Below are 25,093 nucleotides of genomic sequence, written 5' to 3' on the forward strand. Positions count from 1 at the left end.
GATACTTTTGCTATGGCATAATGATTTTTAAGCATAACGTTCTTACGATAATGGGTAATACCGGAATAACAAAAATTAATTATGCCTTAGACCCTTATTATTCCCTTTATTATTCCCTTGGGAATAATATAAATTATGATCCGGCGGAAATAAATATGACCATAGCTAAATACAAACCTCATTTAGACAGGTCCAAACACTATATACAAATTTACGTACACCGTCATTAGAATCTGTTAGGTAGGTACTTTCTTTTCGAGTCTTTCAGACTCCGACAATTGCTTCGTCTACGATAGATTCGCCGACAATAGAGACGTTCGTAGTTGAAGGGTTCTGTCGTTTAAACGCCCGATGTCGAAACATTCTGTCGACGAAACGTTCGTGGACGAAGCAATTGTCGGAGAGCCGTTCCAGACTCTTTTCTCGGTGTATTAATTTTTTTTTTGCATTGCAATACCAAACAATACAGTGTTGCCAGCGAAGAGGACACAGCGCCCTTCATTTGTTTTATTCTCTCTATTGAAAGACCAATGTTTGATCCCTACATTATTAACAGTAGGTAAGACTATTGCAATAGCGAGTACAGTCAGGGCACGTGACATGTTGTAATGCACCTTGACACCGCCATATCATGTCATGTGGATAAATGTCATTATGCATGCATTTGTAATTAGTATGCCGGGTGGCTTACTGCTTAACTCATGGTGTGGTTAACCCAATGCGCGATGCCCTTTTTACAATCTGCAATGTATGTATGTATATGTTCGAGTGAAATTTTGTAACTAAATTTTGAAGCAGATATCATCAACCGATTGAATTGAAATTCCGTACACATGTTTAGTTTGGATGACAATGTATTCCCCGGCGAGGGCTTTGTTAACAGTTTACTGCACGGATATTATTTTATGTCACACATTGAGAGAATGAGATCTCTCTCACAACAATAAAAGATTGTGTCAAAAATTTCATTTTTGTAAATAAATTATTGTCCTTGCTTACCTATTAATTGTTTCGAATCAAATTCCAACAGACTTGAAATTGTCCACGTATTTTCAGTTCACATTTTCAGTTCAGTTCATATATCATTATAATATTTATTTATTGATTGTGCTTTAATTTGTTGATACGTCAATTCTATCTATTTTTTTGGATGCCCGTGACACTAACATAAATTAGGGGATTATTGCAGAATCTTAGGCAGACCGATAATGATGGATATTTTCAATTATTAAATAAATAATTATGTTTAAAAATTATTATGCTCGTATAAACAAAATGAAAGTCATTAATAGTAAACAAGTTTTATTAAAAAAAAAATACAAATTTAAAATTTTTGATCCTTTAACACTGGCTCGATTGTGGAGTATAAAATCTAAACAGTATATAAATCTATATGCTAAAACTTAACTAAAGTATATATAATACGTATACATTTGTATAGTTTTGTATGGGCTGTTTAAGATCCCATACAAACTTTTATAAGGTCAGTTCAAATGGAACGTAAATCCAAAGTAAGCGATAACATAAATTAGATTTTTTTTTTAGTTACAATTTCACGACAAAATCTCAAATCTTCCATCATGATGATCTGTAGCAAACATATCAATGTTTGCTCTCGCGTATTCGACTGTCTCCTTGCCAAATTTTATCAAAAACGGTCGAGGTGTCGATGAAATTAAGTGTCATTATATAATTAGTAACAAAGGAAATATTTATCTATCAAAATATGTACGCTGATATTCAAAATATTATATATATTTTTTTTAGTTCGCACAAACTTCCGCTTTTGAATTTTACATGGTCTGGCTGGAGTTTGCGAGTTAGTTTCCATGAAATAGCTTTTTTAGGGCGTGCCTTAGAAATTTTGCCCAGGGCAGGTACAATGCTGACGCCGGCACTATTTCATGTTAAATAGCTGGATAGTTGAGGCATCAAATGCTAATTAACCAATTATATCACTATTGTTTTAATTACACTTAGTTAAGAATAAAATTTTACGCTAAATATAAAGAAGCTAACCTCGTACAAAAAAATAATCGTTACATTTTTTGCCTCAATAAATACAGTGAACAACACTTCAAGCTATCCAGATTGATTGCAAATTCGTCGTTATTAACTTGACGTGCGGTTGACTATACCTAATCCGAAATTGTTCCTTTATTTTAATGAGTATTAAATGAAATAAATGGCCGAGAACTCAACATTTTAAACATCACATCTCCTGCTATCACATCAGTTCTATGTAGACGGCAGAGAATATCCGAATTGTGCTGTCTGCGACAAGGGTCTTTATTTTCATTGGTCGTGCGCATGTTTGCTGCAGTTTTCACTCACAAATCACAAATTAGATTGTATTTTTTTTATATGAAAAAAAAAAAACTACGAATCACAAAAAGTCGTAGAATAAAAGTTGTTTGTTTTCATGTACCCAAGTAGTCTTTAGGAGGTTTTGCGTTCGATACCAGGATACCAGTAACCCAAAGTTGTATTTTAGATCTTTATTAATTATTAATTTATTAATATAAACCAGTGCATACTGCACTGGTTTATATTTGAGTATTCTCGGCCGTATCTAAATTTATTTAACTTTAGAAAACTTCAGTTAGTTTATGGGCAGGAAAACATTGTATAGTTTGTATGCTTTTATTTACCGCAACGGAAAACCAGTAACATATACCGAATGCGACAAAGTTCGGTAAACTGCAATGCGATAATGTATAGTCAGCATAAGGATTATTTTCCTGCCTAATTTTCAAATACGCTAACATGTCTTCGTTATGTATATGTTTAAAAATAACTATCTATCTATTTGTAAACTTTAAATATAAAAATATTATACTTAATAAAGTAAATTCTGTCATCCGAGATCACTCCTTAGCTTCCATTTATTGTTTTTCGTATCACAAAGTTCAGGGCCTGAAAAATAAAGCAAAAACAAATTTTTAAATTACACAATTTAAAAACTTATTTATTTGGAAAATTTGTTAGATATCCGCTGGGAGCCATTTTGGAAAAGAAAATAGTGAATATTTAAGTACTACCACTCAATTTATTTATACATTCTGACTTTCTTATAAATGCGATTATTTTTTTGATATCTCTTCAAACCTTATCTGCTCAACAAAATTTCTTGTAATTTTGCATATATTTAGATAGTTAATAGTATTGAAGAGGGCGTAGGGTAGGTATGTTGAAAAAATATTGAAATTTCCTTTTGTTACGTCAAAAGCTAGTTCCATCTTACGACAGTCGCTAAAACCATTCAGCAAAGTAATCGTGCCGCAACACCTAAACTGAATTGCTAAAAAGTTCTCTCGCCTTCCGCTAGATGTCGCTAGTGCGTCCGCCGCACCTCCCGCTCGGCCTTCTCCTGCCGCTTGAGGTCATTGATCGCCGTGACGCTGCCGAATAGTACTTTCGCCGTCACTTGCTGCAAGCATGAGTTCGCGATGGTTAGATGTGTCATCACTATGTGCTGTTAGGTAGGTGCAAATTTACAGGGCTAAGCCAAATTTGTAATCCAATTAGTAGGTAATAAAGACACGAGTTATCCTACAAGGGTTTAGGTATTTGAGGTATAGAACCTTAAAGTTAGGACTTAATTTATACTTGTGTACAGAGATCAACCAAACCATATAAACAATTAGGAGTAACTTTTCCTGCCATTTAAGCTCCCGTCGATTGATTGATAAATATTCAGGAACTTATTGAAAACTATGCAAATCTAAACTGTATGTCGACAGTCAAAGAACCTTATGTAAAAGAAATAGTATGTGGAGAAATAAATAAAAACTTATAATATAAGGAAATTTCTTCAAAGTGACAACTGTACTCTTTTCAGTCAACTCGTCAACTTTTAATATTTATCTATATTGTCGTTTCCTTTTATTTTCTCTGTCATCTCGTATCCCAAGTAAAGCGCGTACCTAATTTTCGAATGCAAATTACAATTACCCCTCAACCAATGAGCCGTGGAACCGAGTTAATCAATTGATCTTCTCGATCCAATCCAACAAAAGAATTTCTTAATTAACTCGATTTCATCATCAGTGGAGTATCGTAACGGTTTCCACTGTAATTGTGATTGACGGGTTTTCCGTTTGATAGTAGATACAGACACCTGTATTACACAGATGTATTGTTACCACAACTGACTGACCTATTTAGAGACACGCCCCATTGCTCAGTCGTGCTCGATCATGTTGATGTTCGTCGACAGACAACGCAGATATTGTATAAAGTTTCGACGTATATCAACGCAAGTCGGTGCCAAAACCTATGGAAAACACGGAGCACAAAGTACTTTAATGTTCAGCGTCGTTGCAACGGAGCACGACTGAGCAATGGGGCGTGGCTCTGACTTGATTCCTAGAGTCGAATATCAAACCCTCCATGAAAGGCAATCGTATAGGGCTGAGAGTTATGATGGGCCGCCCCCAACGCGTCACATGGAGCGTTGGCAAATTGTTCATCTTTCATATTTTGTGACAACCCTGACTGTATTTCCAACGCTGGCGGCTGTTTCGCTTTTAGTAAGGCTGTCGAACAACTAGTATGACTATGGTATTACCATGGATACTGCATTATAGTTCCTATACAGCACGGACAGAAGTTTTGTACATTATTTGGGATTGTATGGAGTCGGCATTAGCTGTGAAGAATAAAAAAATCACAAGGGCACTAATCCTTGTAACATTAGTATCATCTGTAAATAAATCTGATTTTATAATGTATCTGATATTAAGTCAGCGGGATATACCTTAGTAGATATCCCGCTGACCTAGAAGTCAACATAATATTTTTTTTGTTTATTCCCTCGTTTCATTGAGGAGGCAAAGGGTTCTAGCCCATACAGCCGTCTTTTGTTAATTTTTTTTAAATTATTGTGGCTATAGTCTACTGAAGAATAAACAAGTTAACATAATAACAACACGACACAACAGCGAATTTTTTTTATTTTAGAATCAGGTTTAGGAAGAAGTAAGGGCTTGTAATAAAGATAAATAAAAAAAAACAATATCGTAACCGAATGTATAGTTTTTTTATGTTATGCATGCCATACATCATAATATAAACTATGTATATCATACAGAGTTTGCAAATCACTTTTTAATATCGAATATTTCCGCATTGCCAGCCAACCAGTGCCAAAATACAATGTTCAAACACAATACGAGCTAAATGTTTTCAAACCCCTTAACCATCGACTAATGTGGGGTGTGTCAACCCTACCCTATAAAAGTCATTTGCTACCCTCTCTACACCTTAATTTCCTAACACAAAATTGATTCCAGTGTCCCAAAATTTTAAGCCATTTTCGGCCGAAATGTATTTTAAAATGTCTCTGTATTTCATTGGAAATAGGGTATTTCCAATCCTCTGTTAGGCAATGGACCAAACCAAACTTCCTGATATGGACTTTTTCACATTTGGTCTGCAGATAGAATATAACGAGAAAAGAATATAGGGAATTTAAGCACCGGAGCGCAGTTGATTTTGACGTAATTTTAGTTTTTTTTGCGGATACTATCAACGACTTTCTCACATGAACCAAACTAACATCCCGCCCCGGCTTCGCTCGGGTAAAAATGTATACTAAATAAACCTAACCTAAACCTTCCTCAGGATCACGCTATCTACCGATAAAAACCGTATAAAATCCGTACGGTTTTTGAATTTATCGCGATCATACAGACAGATGTTACAGGGGGACTTTTGTTTATAATATATAAGGATAGTCTACAAGTAAGTAAAACACTAGTGCTGCCGTAAAATCTATATACAAAACACAATTTGATCAAGATAACGAAACAAAATCTATAATACAAAACACGATCAAGACAACTACTAAGGATACACACATAGTGTTTTATGAGTCTGGTAGGAGACTTTTTCAAAGGGCCCACATCTACCCTTAAGACTTTAAGCCATTCCCGACCATAAATGCTGACATCGCCCTAATTGGGCCATCCTTGTTAATTTCGACAGCTATTTGATTTCCTTGCGTGTGGAAACCAGACCGCCGTGTCGCAATCATACACTCTGATTACGCTTAAACATTGGTTTATTTACTTGTTATGATACTGCTAGTACATAACAATTCATTAATATAAGAGAATATCTTTTATCCGCAGATCCGCTGGCGTGTATTTCCTACGGGGATAGTTTTCCGGGATGAAAGATACCCTATGTCCTTTCCCGTACTTAGTGACATGTTATGCAATATTTTTCAAGAATATTGGTTGGGTTGAAGTTGGTTTTGGATCGCCTTTCGGCCAATATCGGTCATGACCAGGAGGGACGCTTCTCAATCAGGATTAGTTGTGAAATTTGACGTGAAAGGTCAAATTTCTGAATAAACCGTTGTATGACAGGAAGATATGTCTTCATAGGATAAATTCACCATTATATATTAATCTTTCTTTATTTTGTATGTAAGTACTTTTAGCATGTGTTCTTTTGTTTAATTTAATCTTAATAAATCAAGAGCCATGCCCCATTGCTCAGTGTTCCTACGTTGTTCTGCGTTGATCTGTTAACGGATGTCAAAACAATGATGTCCAGCTTCAGCATTCTTGAGCATACATTATTAGTAAAAATTAAACAGTACAGTCAACGTACTCTTTGTGGAATGTCAAATTACTCTTTGTGGAATGGAAACATATGCGAGTGGAATAGCAGCATCGATTTTGGATAGCTTTATGTGCTGTTACATTACAGTATAACAACTCGAAACAAATGACACTGATTTTTAAACTGGACACTTGAAATCTCATCTGGCCATCAGACGACCGCTACGAATTTCATAATTATAATCTCCGAAAAGGAAAGGAATCAGGTTTCTTTATATATTAACTGGAGCAGTTTAAGATCAATACCAATTTGCATAATGTAGTCGCTAGGGCTGTCACTATCACTGTCACTATCACTATCAATCTAAACCATCTCAAATTTTCCAAACGTCTGTTCCACTAAGTTGATCAGTTGAACATTTTAATACCCACAATAAATTCGTGATCGAATCGATATAAACACATACATTTCATTCCATTACACAAAATCTCATTCTTATTTTGGAACCTAGCAGCTCGTCCCGGCTTCGCTCAGGTAAAATCACGGCTAAAACCATAATAAAACCCTATATAGATAATCAGATTTAATTAGTAATTTCCATCAAGATATAATGCACTGATGCTAGTAATATGGTCCAATGTGAATTTCATTTCAACCTTGCAAGGAATCGACAGTATAGATATACTGTCTGTATGTATGTACGTGATATCCAATACCACATATTTTTGCTAATCTCGCTTGAGAAAGAAATCCAATCTATAGTAACAAAGTTTAATCTATAGTAACTACATTTTTCCCGCGTTCTAAAATGAATTTTTCGCTTTGTAATTTTACTTTGGGATCCTGCGGTCGATATCGACTTTTTAAATTCTGGTCTCAATATTCTCGACAATCCTTGCATCACTAGCCACTTCTGAGTATGACCAAATGAGGATTCTGTAAATTGACTACATTTAATAAATGCGATGCAGACTATACACAATTTGGAGCTACAAGACGCTTTTGCAATATTGCACACACTGAGATATCTAGGAAGAGGAATTCATTGCTCGATAGCCCAGTACTTCCTGCCTACGATAAAGAAAGTTAAGCCATTTTCGCAATGGTCTGTCATGGGATGGGTGACCAAAACCGTACTAACTCGAACGCCGGCTCTTTTTGGAGTTGTTCCACTTTTCGAGTCTGTTATTCTCTTCTTTGCGCGTCGATGGCAAATCTACAACGCTATATTGGGTGCGCAATATATTCTTGCCACTTCGATGGCTTCATCGGAAGCTGCCATCAAGTTTAGTCAGCTCGAGTAGTTTGGACACACGGAACAGGCGAGAAGATGAGCCATCGATTGTGGGGGGTGTGTTATTGCTAACAGCGTTATTTAAAAGTCAGATGTTATTTAAAAGTCGCGTAAAAGCATCCAACAAAACCGCGGCCTGATCAAATAGCTATGACAGTTACCTGATAGTTACCGTTGCTGCTGGGCGGGTTGTACCTACCCCCGTAAGTCGGGACCGCCCCTGTGTACAGGGTGTTGTTGTTTGCATCGCGCGTCGTCGCCGCTGTGTATGTCGTCTTGCAGTTTTGGGACATCCTGTATCCTGCAATTTGTAAGTAAAGGAGAATGAACAAAAGTAGTCCACACGTCAACCGCATCGGGACTTATGAAATAGACAACTTTACTTGATGTTGTATTAATGTTGTATAGACAACATCAACTAGAAGATTTTTTTTATAGAAACACGTAGTACCTTTGTACTTACTTTCCTATTTGTAAGTTTTATATTTACACTGTTATGTTGCGTACATAGGTAAATGAATAATATAGTCCAATAAATATGGAGTAACATTTAATGTGAGACCAACAAAAATCAATTGTCCGTGAAAAGTTATTATTAGATTTTTATTTTTTATCTTTTTTTTTTTACAGCGCGCAGGTTAGGCTAATCACTATTTTTATTGTACTTTACATTAAGTCTGTTTTTTCTTACGAATCATATAGTATAAATAATCTACACATTACACATTTCCGCCGGGACACAGATAACAATTTTGAGGAAGACCACTGTAAAGACGATACGATACGACAGAAACTCAGATAAGTATTTTTTGTCGGTCCATTTAAATTACAATAAAAAATAAAAAGAAATATGCAGCCGCTGAGCGACCTCGTAAGAAACAAGTCCTCTGGAATTATGCAAAATGGTGGAAAAATCAAGTCCCTGGAGTGGTTCCGTATATATTTGACTAAAATTGTTATCATAGGCTATTTATATAGGTGTAAGTTGATTTATAATAATGATTGGCAATTTTTTTGTATTCATATAAGTTGCTACAAATCACGGGTGTATGTCCTTTCTGGGACCAGACTTTAACCATAGTGCAGCTGTCAACATTTAAATTAAATATTCTTATTTTTACGTTTTTACGTATCTACTAGGTCTAACCCCAATGGTACATTCAATTGTCTGTAAAACTGGCTGTAAAAAATCTGAAATAAACACAAAAGGTTCGCCAAAGAGCGGGTCCCTAAAAAAAGTGCTTCAATCCGTTGTCTTCGTCAAACTTGTTCGAGTAGTAATTAAAATAAAAAATAAAAACTGGATCTGTCCGAAACTGTAGCAGTGTTACAGTTAGTAACAGTAAACGATCGACTGATGCAATTGGATGCGACAGATGCGTTGTGGATTCTGTTTTCGTATATTATACATGGTTACTGGTCACTGGTATCTAACGCATAACCTTCCAAAGGCGCATAAGGTACGTAGAGACTAACGTCTTCTGTTCTAAACACGACTTTTGTCTACACGTAATAAATACAAAAATTCCTTTTTTTTAAATTTTAATGTCGTTTCTATAAAACGTTTAGTCTATGTTTGATTCCGCTACATAACGCTACTGTACTGTCTTGTGTTGCTTGGCTATTACATAGAGTTAAGATGTGTAGAATCGCAAATTAGATTGTATTTTTTATATGAAAAAAAAAACTACGAATCACGAAAAGTCGTTGAATAAAAGTTGCTGGTTTTGATGTATCCAAGTAGTCTTTAGCAGGTTTTGCGTTTGATACCAGTAACCAGTAACCCTGTATATTACGGATTCTTAACGAAATTTTAATCTGCGTTCGACTGCACCTGTGTAGACACAGGTATGACAATGGTAACCTAGGTCTGCTAGCCGAAGATAAGCGCGATACACATATGTGTAACAAGACTAGTAACGGCAAAATTGCTACTTCTAGCTGAACATAAACTGGCTGCACGTACGTGCGGTCAGACATAGGTCTAGCCGACTAAACCTAGGAAACCTAAACTAGTCGCCGCACTTCGAGGTTTAGCTACATATAAATGTATTATATATTTAACAACATATAAATACTGTGTATTGCTTCTTTAATGTGTACATTAAATAATTTTATGGACAAACGAAGATGATGAAACAGAGAAGAATCTTTGTCAAAAATGACAAATTTTGTTTTGATCTCCCTTAACGTACGTACGTCGAACGTAGTATAAAAGTTCTTTTTCCACCATAAGTTGTTTTATTCCATGTTCGTGTACATATAATAGTGTATATATGTAGTAATATCGTGAAAAAATTGTACAGTGATGACGTACGTCAATGTCAAACCTATAAAACGACGGAGCAACAGCGCTTGCGTCAGGCGCAAGATGGCGCAGTAGCCTAGTGAGGTCCCGCACTAAGTGGACCTGAAAAACCTCCACAATATAATGCAAAGAGATGACATTTTATTTTTCAAATAACTTTCTATTATTGAGGAAAACGCCGAACTCTTTGAATGTTACTCCGTTACTATTGTATTCATTTTTTTAAACGAAATAAACCATTAGAAATTTAGAAGACAGTTTTTACATGCAGTTACATAATAAAGTTTTTGTCAAACATCGTTTAGCAGGTTTTGCTATGCTACATTTTTCCTCTTGGCATTGAATCTTTGTTTATCTTTGTAAGCACCGCTTTAAATCTTTGGAGGAATGCGCAAAGTATTTCAAAACGGAATATTCACAAATATATTGTTATTGTGCATCACTACATAGTTTATCTGACAGTTTTTGATGCGGCTTTCACTGTTATTTAGACAATTTATTCCCGAAGGTTTATACATACATTAGACCTCAGATCTACTTGGGAATTTTTAAGAAATACCTAATTTTAATCTTCTAAGTATTACTCACTACCTAAATTTTTATGTCTAGAACATCGACAAATAATAATAGCCATATCCTATGGCTAAAAAGGAAGTATAACTGATTGATTTACAGCAGACAGGGAGAAGTTGAGGAGACTGACATGCTGTACCGACCACACATAAAGTGGGATAAGGGTAGGCTGGTGATGATTATTGCGAGAAATAATAATAAGAATTGTTTTTTCTCAATTGCAGCATAGAAACTACAAAGTGACACAAGCCTCAAACCCAGAACATAAAAAACGCATTAAAAATAATATATATATAAAATCTTGGATATATATATAATATATATATAAAATGGAAACAAAAAATCCTTCGTGTGATACTTAAATTAAAACAATTACGGAATTGATCCTGATTTAACCGGTTCGAAGCGGCTGCCTTGAAGGGTCAGTATATGGAGCAATTATTGAGGTATTTCCCAATCTGGTACGGCATTAAATACCTTAACACCTGAGCATTAAAGAGGTGAAAAGCGCAAACTTTGATTTGCTTTATACGGTAGAAATATCAAAAGCATATTTTGGAATTTTACTTGACTTTAACGATTATTAAATGCTCTGCGTTGTGTAATTATGGATGTAAACCAGTAAGTACGCGTTCGGGGCACAATGCAAAGAACAAAATAAAATGCGTATATGCAAACGGCGTAAACACGCATTGATAGTACACAACTATTCAATTGAAATTTACTTTGTAGAAGCTAAGTTGCTAAAACAAGTCTTAAGTATGGGAGCTCAATTAGACTCGCAATGTTCGGTCATTGGATGGGTGACCGAATTTTTTTATCTCGTGATACCGATACTCGTGATTCGGAAAGTATCTTGAACCGTTGGACCCGGTATGTTTTGTTGTAATCCACGAACGTGGTGGGTTATGGGTCAACATCATGGCTCCTTAGGATTGCCACTGCACCAGCAGTGGGCACAAAATGGCTGATGATAATGGTAATAATCGCAATATGGTATACAATAATAAAATTGTCTACACCTGACACAAGCTACCGTCGTGAACCTATATTTAATAAGAGAAGAAACTTTTTAATCCACCGTGTGGCACGAAGCGGCTAAGGGGCACAGTATTGGCTGCTGATAGGAAACAACAGCATTGGCAAGTAGGGTTGGTGTCAGGCTGGTGGCCGGTTGTAAAATCAGCTGGATCTGGTTTATTTTTTACGCTGACTCCCGGCTTCGAGGTGTCATAGTCCCGAATGAAACTCACTAAGATGCGAGAAATAGATAGATGCCGGCCAACGAGACAAACCACGCTTGTATTAACATACCTACAAATTACAAAGTAACTATCAGTTATCTGGACCCAGATCTAGATCAATAAATTCTAGGCGGCACGGACATCCTGAATGACACGGATGTCAACTGACGGATAACAAACTTATACATAATCATAATCTACTATGTAACTATAAATATATCCGCATTGTAGTGATGACTGACGATTATTTTTGGAATTGGTGTAATTTTAAATCCTTTTAGAATTACAGTTAGGAAAGAGGAACTGAATAAGAGCACGTATGACGAAGTTAAAATATACTGGCAATCTGAGAACTGCCTCTGATAGCTCGGACAAGGGCGCGAGTTCGATTCCCGCTCGAGTCCTGAATTTTTTCATCTCAATGTGTTTCAAAATGATTCAACTAGCTTTTATAATCTGTGTCAAGGGGCAAAGAATGCTGCAAGTGCAGTAAGTGGGTATGGCTAACGGCAGCGCATCCGGAAGCTGTGACCTGTATGTCTGTCTAGTTCAACTGACCTACTGAATATCTGTGATGCAACCAGTTCTTATTTCTATTGCACTCTCAACTGGCAGAGGTTTTATCCCGAATTCGGGCTCATTTATTTATTTTAATTAATTAGTTTTTGTCATTTTCAATCCTCGTCATATAATTTAATTGATAGTTGCTGTATTCAGTGCGTTTTGGAAAAAAGTATATACTTTTCTAGGTTTCAATCTACGTATTTAACGTTAATCTGTCTTAGAAAATTAGAACACAATCTTTGTTTTAATGTTTCTTCCATGGAAATACTTGGTCAATTGAAAGAATCCCTTTCTGGGATAGTTTGGATGCGACACAAACCAGGTACCTAAGTGTACTTAAAAAGATAAAAATTCAAACAATATAACAAAAGCACCTACAAATTCACCAATAAGCTGATCGGATTAAGTACATTCTTATTTCGACAACCGTTTTAAAACATTTTAAAAAATACAGTATTGTTAAGCTTGTAAAATGGTTTAAGTCTCGGGAAATCTAACTGCATATATGTTAAGAGACATAATGAAATCATCCCTTACCTCAAAGACATCCGCGCGACAACGTACAAACCGACAATGAAACACGCCACATTCGTTACTACATATTTATCACACACGGCATAGTGAAAACTAACTGTTTCCGACCGCATCCGGGTTCAAATCCGATCAGCTAGCTGGGAAAACCCCATTATTGCTGTAATCAACATACTGTTGAGATATTTAACGGATTTTTTTGGCTATAATATGTATGCATTCGTCACAGCTTGGCTAGAACCCAATCTAGGTCCACCGGTGTACGTGTTTTTTTCTTTTTGATGTATTTTTTCGTGAAAAATGTCGGTAATATGTGACAGGACGTAGAGGAAGCGCAAAATTCAGTTGGCTTTTTAATAAAATTATATAATTTCTCATCCCACTAATATAAAAGAGGCGAAAGATTGTGAGTATGTTTGTTATTGTTCAGGCACAAACGGCTCGGCTAATTTTTATGAGATTTGGTATCGATGTAGGTGATACCTTGGATTGGCACTTTTGATACTAAACGTATGCGATTCCCATAGGATTAAAATAACAAAATGTCTGACAGTCTTTGGCGTTTTAGAAGATAGATGACGCTACTGTGCATAAAACGTAAGTATTTTTTAAATAATTACGCGAGTAATACTGCGGGGCGCAGCTAGTAATACCACCTAACTAATCTCCTGAACACAGGTTCTAAATTGAAAAAAAAAATACTATTACTATTTAGATGTATGGAAAAAAGACATATTACCTTCCAATCCGGAAGCAAACTCGGAACAAAATCCGGAAGCTGTTCCCTTGGGAAATTCGTGAGGCCTCGGACAAGGCTACTAATATAATAAAGAAGGAAGCATATAATTATCATTTTAAGTAGAGTTTTTATAGTTTGCAGACCCTAGGCTTCGGCGCTCTGCAGCTGAGAAAGACGTTCAGATGAGAGTGAGAGAGAGAGATTTTTATAAGTCTCTTTATTTATAGATAAGTATACTATTTATCGTCTTCTAATTTCAAGTTTGAATCGACTTGTTTTGTCAAAAATCTATGTTTTGACTAACTATCCTACTAAAAATATAAATGCGAAAGTTATTGAGGATGTATGTGTGTGTGTATGTTTGTTACACTTTCATGCAAAATCTACTGTACCGATTGTTATGAAATTTGGTACACGGGTATAATATAACCTGGAATAACACAAAGCGTACTTTATATCTCGAAATTACCACGGGAGCGAAGCCCCGGGGCGCAGCTAGTAATTTATATATCATTCAATGGATCAATATGAGAACGTTATACACATTTAATAAACAATCTAATAGGTATATCTGCCGAAGCGCCCCCGGTTTGAATTAATTTGATTGTTAATATAATGGAAAGCTGTCGCGATATCTGATTTCAGTTAAAAAAAATGTGAAAAAAAATTGAAAATGTGAATACTTTCATGACGAAACCTGCCTGTCGGTATTTGCAATACGGTCGTAGGGATTTTATATTACAAACATTTTTTGTTCAAAATAAAATTGTATTTATACACATTTTATACGTGAGTAGCGCGATGTGTACAGGTTTTTTGGTATATAGTTGGTTTTATTTAACTTGCAAATGAAGCAGATTTATTTTCAACCGATTGATCAGAAATTTTGTACACATGTTTAGTTTGGATAACAATGCATTATTATGTTAAGCGTGACCCGATGGTGCACCCAGGAACGGTTACAGAAGTGGGAACTTCTCATCGGTTTACTGTACGGATATGATTTAATTTTGTCACACATACAATGCAATGAAATCTCTCTGACAACAATGGAAGCTTGTGTCAGAAATGTCATTTTTGTATAAAACTAATTATTCAACTTAATTACAAAAGTGAAAAATGTGGGCAATATACCCTCCGACGTCAAAAATACGTATTCAAGTAGGTATTCAATTCACTCATTGGACGTATTCATGGAACAATTGGCATATATAATTTCAATTTACTGAACTTGTCTGTTTTGTTTCGTTTGTATTAGTATTTCAACGAATTTTATTTTATTTTCTCATATGTTGATGTAAAATATTTCCCTTAATTGGCCTTTACAATCTGATCGCGGAGAGAGAAGCGGGCATTTTATTGTTTTCCTGTGCTTCCAGACCAACATGTACTTAGTAGAAAAATATAAATTTTAATTTAACTAAAACTGAAAATGTAAAATCTAAACAGCTTTGTTATGACACATATTTGTCATGATTTCATGACTTTAAATATTAATATATTTAATTATTATATAATTATTATAATTACACATTTTGATTAGTTTTAAGTGCGACTGTTAAATGATACGCAATGTGGACGGGATTAGTGTCAGTGACCATTTTACTTAAAGCAAGTTCTAAGTGATTAGATTTTAGAAGTCTGTCCTATTTTTTGCGAGTCTCCCCTTCCTTTCCCACTCACTTTGTGACGAGTATAGCTTTACATAACTGTTGCAATGGAAATAAACTTGACACTTAACACTACCCTATTTCATCTACTCACTCGCACTTAATACTAATCGTGATGTGAACTTGTTTGTACCTTTATATTACTTATCTACAGATAAATATATCTGAACAGAGTCGAATATGTAGGTAGATGAATATCAAAGCTAAAATGAAAAAGTGCAGGATATTTGGCTAAATGAAGTCCAGCGATGGGCATAAAGCAGTGACGAAGTGATAGCCGAGACAGACACAAACATCAATTGATTAAATAAACACTTTTTTATTGTAATTATGACTAAAATTACAAATAAAGTAAAAAAAAAAACAACGTTCGTTCGAATCAGAGGTTTTATAATTTAAAAAATTGACATTTTACGAATAAAAAATTAAAACAATAGTCATTGAATGCGAGTCAACGTGTGAACGCACTCTGATATATAATTATCTGCTGATTGTAAATCTAACCTTTATTTACAAAACCGAAAAAGCCATCCTCAAGTGCTTGGCTCTCACGATTATTGTTTGTGAAAAACTTTATTTTAAAACTAGCGGCCCGTCCGGCTTCGCTCGCGTAAAACAATAATAATACACTAGCAATAACAATACACCATGGTTATACATATAAACCTTCCTAAGGAATCACACTATCTATTAAACATACCCGCATCAAAATCAGTTGCGTAGTTTTAAAGATCTACGCATACATAGGGACACAGAGCGCGGGAAGCGACGTTGTTTTGCGGGAAATGTATTCTGTATTGCTCTGATAATCTTGGTAACTTGTGGTATCTATGGAAACAGACGCCGTCTCCTACTTATAGTTAGTTGTATGCCTGTGTAAAGGCAATATTTCAATCTGGTAGTTAGGAAAGACTGCCGATCCCACTATTAACGGTATAAGAGTATATAGATAAGGTGCGGGCCAATTTATCTTAAATGAAAATCTCACCCAGCCCTATCGACTTCCAATAATCTTTATACGGCGTTGGTGCTTTGATGTCAGTATACGCCACAGGATTCCAAATGAGCCACTGTAACTGGGACCGGCAGCACCTAGGTTTAGCCGGCTACATCTAGGTTCAGCCGCTAGATTCAAGGTTTAATAAATAAATAAATAGACATATTGGGACAAATCACACAGATTGAGCTAGCCCCAAAGTAAGTTTGAGACTTGTGTTATGGGATACTAACTCAACGATACTATATTATATAACAATATATATATATATATATGTTTAGCTGTAACATATACGATAAGACTGACATTTTTATGTGCAAATTTGTATGAATGGCAGTGAGTTAGTTTCCAATAAATCTATGTCAAAAATCTGGTCAAATGCGATTCGCTTTGGCACATCGAGGATTCCGTAAAATTACATTTTATATTTTGTAAAGTTACATGTTTATGGTTTCTTTTTGTTTTGCTTCTTTTTGCATAATTAAATTAACGAAATGTACAATCAACAGTTACCCTACATGAACCTCTATGGTGCGGTAATAGCAGCGAGTTTGCGATGAATTTGGGTAGGTTGAAGTGCTGTTGACTGTACTACCGTCATTCCTTTGTGAAATCGCAAAATAGGCGACTTAATTTTTTATATCTTTTTATCGAACGAGACGTGGTGTCAAGAACGTTGGCTGCAAAAATAAACTAAATTGTACTATCAATCGGGAAAATTAGAATTTCGTACAATATTGGGAAGAAATAAAAATCAATACCTAGTATATTTTGGGCTAACACATAAATCGAGGGAAACAATTAATGTTGCCATCAGTCAGGGTGGATTGCTGGGGTCGCAGAATAAATGCCAAGAGCGATCGGTCAACGAGAACAGGAATAAATCTACGCCAGTAAAATCAGTTTTAAAAACTCAGTTGCAAAAAATTCGAGGATACATTACACAAATGTTGTAATCGTATATGTTGATCTCTTTATATAATGCCAATGTTGTGGTATTATTATTATTATTATTCTTGGATTTTGTGTTCAAATTAAACGTGCGGACGTAATGACGTGCCACGTGCTTTATGTTTCATGGTAATCTCCCAGGTCCTCCAGCGTGCACGTAAAGGACATGCAACCCAAGGACAGTATAGGCTATGTCATTGTTTGCCCAAACAATGCCGAATAAAATCATTTATTCAGAAATTAGACCTTCACAGGCACTTTTTCACATCAAATTTTATATTATATAGTAATTTCTCACAAGCTACAAACTACTGGCATTTCGGAACGAACACTGCTGAGAAGAAATGCCGAAAGAAACTCATTTGAACCGTGAACAATGTGATCTGTCTAGCGGGCTGGTGGTTAACTATTGTTCTGTTTCACATATTAAAATTAGCTTCCATTAACAACCTAGCCATCCAATCATGCAGAAAATTCGAGATAGTTTCAGAGACATTATTAGTATTGCACTTTTTTCAAAATTTTAAAATTCGCCTATTCAAAAATTTTAATATTCGATATTTACTAGGTAGGATTTTATTTTCATCACCTGCATATTTCCTAGTTAAAAATTACAAATAACGTTTTTATTTTACTGAATATTTGCTAGAATATCTGTTCCGAACGAGACATTCAATAAATAAAAAAATATTTAGGTACCGTCAATAAATTAAGAAAAACTTAAATGGTCTTAATATATGTCCGCCATATTGTCATGATCATGAGTAATCGTATCGAGCGACCTTCGATGACAAAGAAAGCAACAAAATTAGTCATCGGACTAAACGAGAGGTTTGTGGTTTCAAGGCGCCGTGACTAAATTGTAAGACTTCGTGGATATTCACTGAATGACCACAATATGTAGCTGACCATGCGCGTGGTCAAATAACGATGTGATAACGTTAAGTAAGTAAGTTACTTTTAATATTCTTGTCTGCCTGTCAGTATGTTTTTTGGGCATCACGTAAAAACTGCTGAATGGAATTTGCGAATTTCACACTATCATCGCGATACGCTTGGAACCCTAGATAATGACAACAAACAATAACTTAAAGACGCACGATATATCGGGGAAAGTCGCGGGAAAAAGCTAGTAATTATTAAAAATACAGTTTCTAAACGAAATCATTATAGCGACAACATTGGACAAATAGTTATATCGATGAATCAAACAAAAGCCGACTATGATCCGCGAATCATGTGACATTACGCCGTGAGAACTTCATGTGGGGAAAGCTAAGGTCTGTGAACCTAGAAAGCTGTGGAAATCTCGACATTTGTGCTATTAGTATCCATCAGGTCGATGGTGTTGAAGATTTTCATTACTATTGTATTAAAAGAATAGGTTTTTTTTTTACAAAACTTTCATCATTTCTGTCACAAGATTTTATCGTCGTCAGAGAATTTGCTCTCAACGCGTGACAAATAGTCATATCCCTTCAAGAGTTCTCTATTTGGGAGGAGGTGCTGGGTGTACCATCAGGTCATGCTTATCATAATAAAGTATTGTCATGGAAACTGAGGCGATTTGGAAAGTTTCAACTCATTAGAACAAGTGGAAGTTGGTATGTGAAAATTATCTTTCAAGATTACACACAAATGAATAAACAAGACAGGTGGAACTAATTAAATACAAGCGTATAAAATGACACATTTGAGTTATTTTCATACGATTAGTTTTTGCAGGCAGCTACGTTTGCGGTGCCTATGTTGATCACGGGTAATTCTATTCTAAATTTAATAAAAAATTTAGCCGTAACAACATGACGGACAAACAGAAAGAAAGGCTGATTTACACATTTTTAATATTTGTACTGAAGTTCGAATTAAGAAAAAAAAGGCTTAGGTTTAGAAAAATCGACGTGTTTGGAGAAAATACTGCAGTGTTGTTTTTTACGGCGCTTCTTCTCAACTTACGCTTTAAGAGGCAAACTTAGTTTTAACTTAATTATTATTGACGACGTCAAGTAGTTGACAGAGTCACCAAGTTATGATGTGTTAAAACAAGTATGATTAATGGATATTTAAACAAAAATATTTCGAGTTTCATTTTACGGAAATTTTGAAAGCTATATGCTTATATTCAAATTAGATTTGAAATTTGCGTTTGTGTCTCACTGAGGCCGTGAAGTTTAGGGTAGGGACAATGTAAAAATTAACTTTAAAGGTTTTACGGCCAGCACTCTGTCTAACGTAAACCCTCTTTGGGAAAGTTATTGTTGCAAGGATATGTGTTCTGCCTCAATTTACATCCACGGGAGAATATTATATTCTAGACAGTTAAAGCGTATACTTGTATACCATATTAATATTATAAAATGCAAAAGTCTTTCTGTCTGTTCCGCTTTCACGGCTAAACCGCTGGACCGATTTTGATGAGATTTGGTATGCATATATATTTATATATTAGGTATACTGCTTATTTTTCAAAAATTATCCCCAAATTACTATAATGGGGGTGAAAAGTGGATGAAACCGCTCAGATGAGTGAGAAAGGTGAAGTTAGGCCACGGGAGCTAGTATAGATATAAAAACCACGTATCAATAATATTTACATGTTTCTATTCAGAATTCTATTATAGTTAGCTAGCATTAACCTAAAGTTCTCAAGCTTTAGGTTAATGCTAGCTAACTATCAAGACGAACATAGTTTAACTCTATTAGTATATTCTTACAAGGTAATGTTCAAATGGTTAAATCGTAAACTTGCAAACTTTATAGTCAACGTTGAAGAGAATAATTTATTATTGTTTTAAACTTAATCTCGTCATTTTTGAACAGACATTCTTGAATCTTACCTTTTTAACCACCGATGCAAAAAGAGAGGTGTTATAAGTTTGACCGCTAAGTGTGTCTGTGTACGTGGCACCGAAGCTCATCAACAAATTAAAAAACCCCCCACTTTCAATATTCATTTCGCTACAACTTTTGAACGGCTAAACCGATTTTGATCAAACATATCTAAGAACCACCGCATAGAAATTAGCTATTAAATAATAATAAAAAAAAAACGCATCCAAACCGGTTGACATGTTGATGAGCTACGGTGCCACGTACACAGACAGAAAGACAGACACACTTAGCGGTCAAACTTATAACATCCCTCTTTTTGCGTCGGGGGTTAAAAATACATGGAACTTGTATGAGAGTGATGTGCTATGACGTCACGATTTGTGGAGTCAGTGCATTCCTGATATACTTTAAGAATAATAATAAAAAATAGTAAGTTATGTAATCAACAAAACTGATCAATTAAAGTGACATTTAAGTATTGTGTTTGGTTATTTAAATAACTTTATGGATTTATATTTTTACACAGTCAACTGAAAATGAAAAAAAATATGTTATTTTCCACAACAACACAATACATGAGTATGTATTCAGACGTGGACTGGAGCCTAAACTAGGTTAAACCTGTATTTCAGACCTCCAGGACACCCACCCGCAGTAAAAGAAGTACAGTCTTTTGTTGCATTAGATATGTTCTTAACTAAGCGTATAACTTAACTTATGTTCTATGTAGGTACATGATATGTAGAATTAAGTTTAATTAACGTGGAATGAAAGCTATAGCCAAATATGTATTACAAGCAAAGCAGTAATTTAAAGTTATACTTTAAAAAAAAAGTGAAGTACCTTTCAATCAACCTTGACGGAGCAATTTGTATGTCACGTCTTAAAAAAATCTTTGAAGAATGTGCCGTTTCTGAAAACGTTGAATTTTTATGCCGTCTCCACGTTGTCGGCCAACAGTACGCTAAATTTTGCGGTTACGACGTACATCGCTGTACTTTTCTTTGCGGTGGAAAAAAGTTCCAATACAAGCAATGCAATGTATACGCATTCGCGTCATCATGTGTCTTGAGTTCGGCGACATACATGTATATACCTGATATTACGCCTAATATGAATTGAATATATAAATATATATATAATCTTGAATCTTGTCTCCACTCTATAGATTATATATTGTGCTTGTCTCCAATGATAATCTGTTTAGCACCTTTTGAAACTTGTGTCAGTTGTGATATTCGTAAAGTTTAATGTCAAAATGAATATTAATATCCGTACTAATGAAAATGTTTGTCCGTCTTTTACGGAACATTGGATTGAGGTGATTTGTGGCTTGGAGATAAATGGAGAGCTGGAGAGTGACAGTATTTTAGACCGCAAGCGGAGCCACGAGCACCAACTACTACTTTAATGGAAATTATTTAGTAGCCGTGGTTATTTAATATTTTTGCTTTTTTTTTTTGAAAAAAAAAATCAAGAGGAAATTATTACTGACAATGAAAAAAACAGGATAAGCTCTATGACACAGATTATATAATACTAGATGCACCCCGGGGCTCCGCTTCCGTGGGAATTTTGAGATCAAATATAGCCTATAGCAATCTTGAATAATGTACCTTTCTAATTATAAGAATTTTTAAAATCGGTTCGGTAGTTTCGGAGATTGCCCGCCTCAAACATGCAAACTCACAAACGGTTACCTCTTTATAATAATAGTATAGATTTTTACGACCAAATAAATGTGACTGTGTGAAACTTTATTTCAATCAAACTAAGTCTAGATGGACAGGCATACTAGAATCTGAATAATTTTTCACCTTCACTGGGCTATATTAGTTTGTTTATGGGTGAATACTTAATGCAATGCCATCTCCTGATGGTGTGTGGTCACCGCGGCCTATGGACGCTACATCGAAATGCCAGTAGTTTGTAGCTTGTGAGAAATAACTATTTAATATAAAAATTGACTTAAGAAAGTGCCAGTGAAGTTCTTATTTCTGAATAAATGATTTGAATTTGAATTCATCCTAGGGATGAATTAAATCTTTTGCACGTCCGTTTTTAAATATATATGTATGTACCTATGTAATGGAGGAGCGAGGTCTTCTGTCATGAGTATTTATATACTTACTAGATGTCCTCAACAACTTGCTTTGTAATTTGTATTTTTATAAATGATTCGACGAATTTTCACGTCGTATCGTGTATTCTTGAATGAAGCTTCCTTAACCTCAGATTACGAGACGGGATGCTCGTTTTTAAGCACACTGTACTCACCAAATCAGGAATTCCTACATATTAATACAGATTTGTGTAATTAAAACCAATTATGGCAGTCTAAGCTACGTGTCAAAGATCCATAATATTTTTAATCAGAAATTGATCAGGTTTTATTGGTTCACAGCACACAACATGGCCGCCATAGTAATTACTTCGTGATGAATGTTCGTACCTATTATTCTCCATACTATAGTCACGAATGACATCAGATCGAAAAAGATTAAATAACAGGGTAGGTAGTTGCCATCAAGTCAAAAACAATAAATTTAATGGGGCTTGTATGACGTTGGGTACAAGTGACGTCACAATGTTGAATGAATTTTAATGAGAACAAAAAAATACTCATCATCGTCATCATATCGAGTGTGTTATTGCTAACACTGGTGTCAGATTTTTTATTCAAACCGCCTAAAGGCATCTGACATGATTGTTACAACTACTTACCGCCATCTAGTGGCAGGTAGTCGCATACACTAGTGAACTAAACTGTGCACAAGTGTGCAGGTTTCGTCACGATGTTTTCCTTCACCGGTAACAAGTGGTGGTCTATAAAAAATACTATATATGAGTCAGATTTGTACACAAACTCATATGGCACGAGTAGGATTTGAACCTGAGACCTTTCGATCCACAGGCGGGCGTCTTAACCATTACACCACCACCGCTTGGGAAAAAAATACTAAAATGAATATAAATAAAATTTATCAATCTTTACCACCAGCCAGTGCATAAGGACCTGTCAAAAATCTATTGTCTCGATTCTGCGCGATCGAGCAATAGTGACATATGATTATCGTATTTCATTATGTGAATCAATTTGTACATTTTATTTTATACATAGGCAAGATATATATATATTATACATACTCTAAGAATCTTTATTTTTTCGTAGAAGACTTCTGTGGCGAAGTGGTGCTGTTTAGAGTATCGTCAATAATATTCAGGACCGATTTGAAGAATAATTTAAAGTAATACCGAACTGCGTTTGCTTTATTTATTAAATGTTTCGATTACAATATGGGAACAACGAATTTTCCTGGATAGATATAAGACCGATCTAGCTAGATCTTTTGCGTAAGCACCGATATTTCAAATTTCAAACAAATCTTTAACGAGTGTACAAATGTGGTATTATTATCGGGTTTAATATATTTTTAATATGTGCAATTGAATTGGTGTCATATCTCTCGACCAGAGCCGCCGGCAACAGTGTGTCTATCAATTGACGTATAGATATTTGTATATACACGTCTATGAGGTATTGTTATGGCGATAATGCAATATTGTTGGAATGTCTGGAGCCAGATTTACATCGAGATTGGGTCATCTAGTCTTCCCACCCATCTAGTTAGAATAGAGCATCTACGATATTGACAATCTAGACTTTAGATACAAATTGATTGGTCATAGATTGTCAAATAATAACAGAATATGCGCGATACAAAGTTGAGTCACTTTTTCTTTAATTGCGCCGCAGGTATGTGTTAACATAGGGTAATTTTTATACCGAAAATCGAAGGAAAGAAAGGGGAGCGACACCCCGGGGTGCAGCTAGTATAATACTTATAAGAAATAACAATAAATTGAACGGGGATGATTATGCTCATCACTTTTTTATGGCTTTTTGGGTGCATACAATTTCTAAGTAATTTTATTTCAATGCGAGACGTTTCGGGTGGGAGGACTATTAGACGGAAAAATTTTTAAAATCTCATTTCGAAATATAATTTTCTTGTCAAATTTATTCGATAGCCAGTCCTTGTCATACTGTACCAGTTAATAAATAATACATTGCAAAAACTAGATCCATGATGAATGTGGTTCCTAATTATACGGAGAGATTACTTGGAGGTAGACGGCTTCAGATGGATGTGTTTTGAGATTAAAAAACGACTACCACAGATGTATGTACAGAACAAAAATAATTATATTCTTTTTTTATGTTATGTGCGTAACGTAGTCACATTAAAACTAAAAAAATAGTTTATATTATGTACTTATTAACTTCTATATAACCTAGTTGTACTACAATTTAGATGTAAGTACAAAAATATTTAAAACATATTATCTAATTGAAGATAAATTGAAATTAACTCGAAGTATAACGTATTTAGGCTATTGTTTTCGTTATAAAGAATATGGGATTACATTAATTTTAATTAACTTGCAGCAATTTGCAAGCTCATGATTATTCATAAGTTTGTTAAATTAGTGACGCAAACCATAAAATAAGTATCACTTAATTTAAACAGTCAATTTAAGTGATAGTTATGTAGTAATAACAAAAAAATAGAGTATAAACAAATACAACTCACCTTTGAATCCTTTCGAATCTACAAATCAACTGGCAGGCATCCACAAAAAAAGAAAACAATCACAAAATAAAAAAGAAAAACACAAGGATGGCGCGCAAAATGACAGTCGGGAAAATAGGACTGGCAGAGCAGTTAAAAAGAATTTGAATTTTCAAATTTGGAATCGCAGTGCATCGTGCGATGCCGGCGTAATGAATGGTCCGTAGTGAGGTGCCTGCTTGA

General features: G+C 35.0%; 1 protein-coding gene across 3 annotated transcripts; it reads right to left on the reverse strand.

Moving 5' to 3' along the window:
• Positions 1 to 1,285: 1,285 nt before the first annotated feature.
• LOC128673541 (uncharacterized) lies at positions 1,286 to 25,084 on the reverse strand. Of its 3 annotated transcripts, none has more exons than XM_064436236.1 (4): positions 24,872 to 25,084; positions 8,029 to 8,168; positions 3,319 to 3,430; positions 1,286 to 2,916 (listed from the first exon to the last, which is right to left on the reverse strand). In XM_064436236.1, the coding sequence occupies exons 2-3, from the start codon at positions 8,158 to 8,160 to the stop codon at positions 3,335 to 3,337; spliced, it is 228 nt and encodes a 75-aa protein (XP_064292306.1). In that variant the 5' UTR covers positions 8,161 to 8,168; positions 24,872 to 25,084; the 3' UTR covers positions 1,286 to 2,916; positions 3,319 to 3,334. The 3 variants fall into 3 exon arrangements, with proteins under 3 accessions (XP_064292306.1, XP_064292307.1, XP_064292308.1); XM_064436237.1 differs by having other exon boundaries at positions 3,289 to 3,430; XM_064436238.1 differs by lacking the exon at positions 24,872 to 25,084 and adding an exon at positions 13,094 to 13,170.
• Positions 25,085 to 25,093: the final 9 nt, after the last annotated feature.

Source organism: Plodia interpunctella, chromosome 11 (assembly GCF_027563975.2).
Source record: "Plodia interpunctella isolate USDA-ARS_2022_Savannah chromosome 11, ilPloInte3.2, whole genome shotgun sequence".
Classification (NCBI taxonomy): domain Eukaryota; kingdom Metazoa; phylum Arthropoda; class Insecta; order Lepidoptera; family Pyralidae; genus Plodia; species Plodia interpunctella.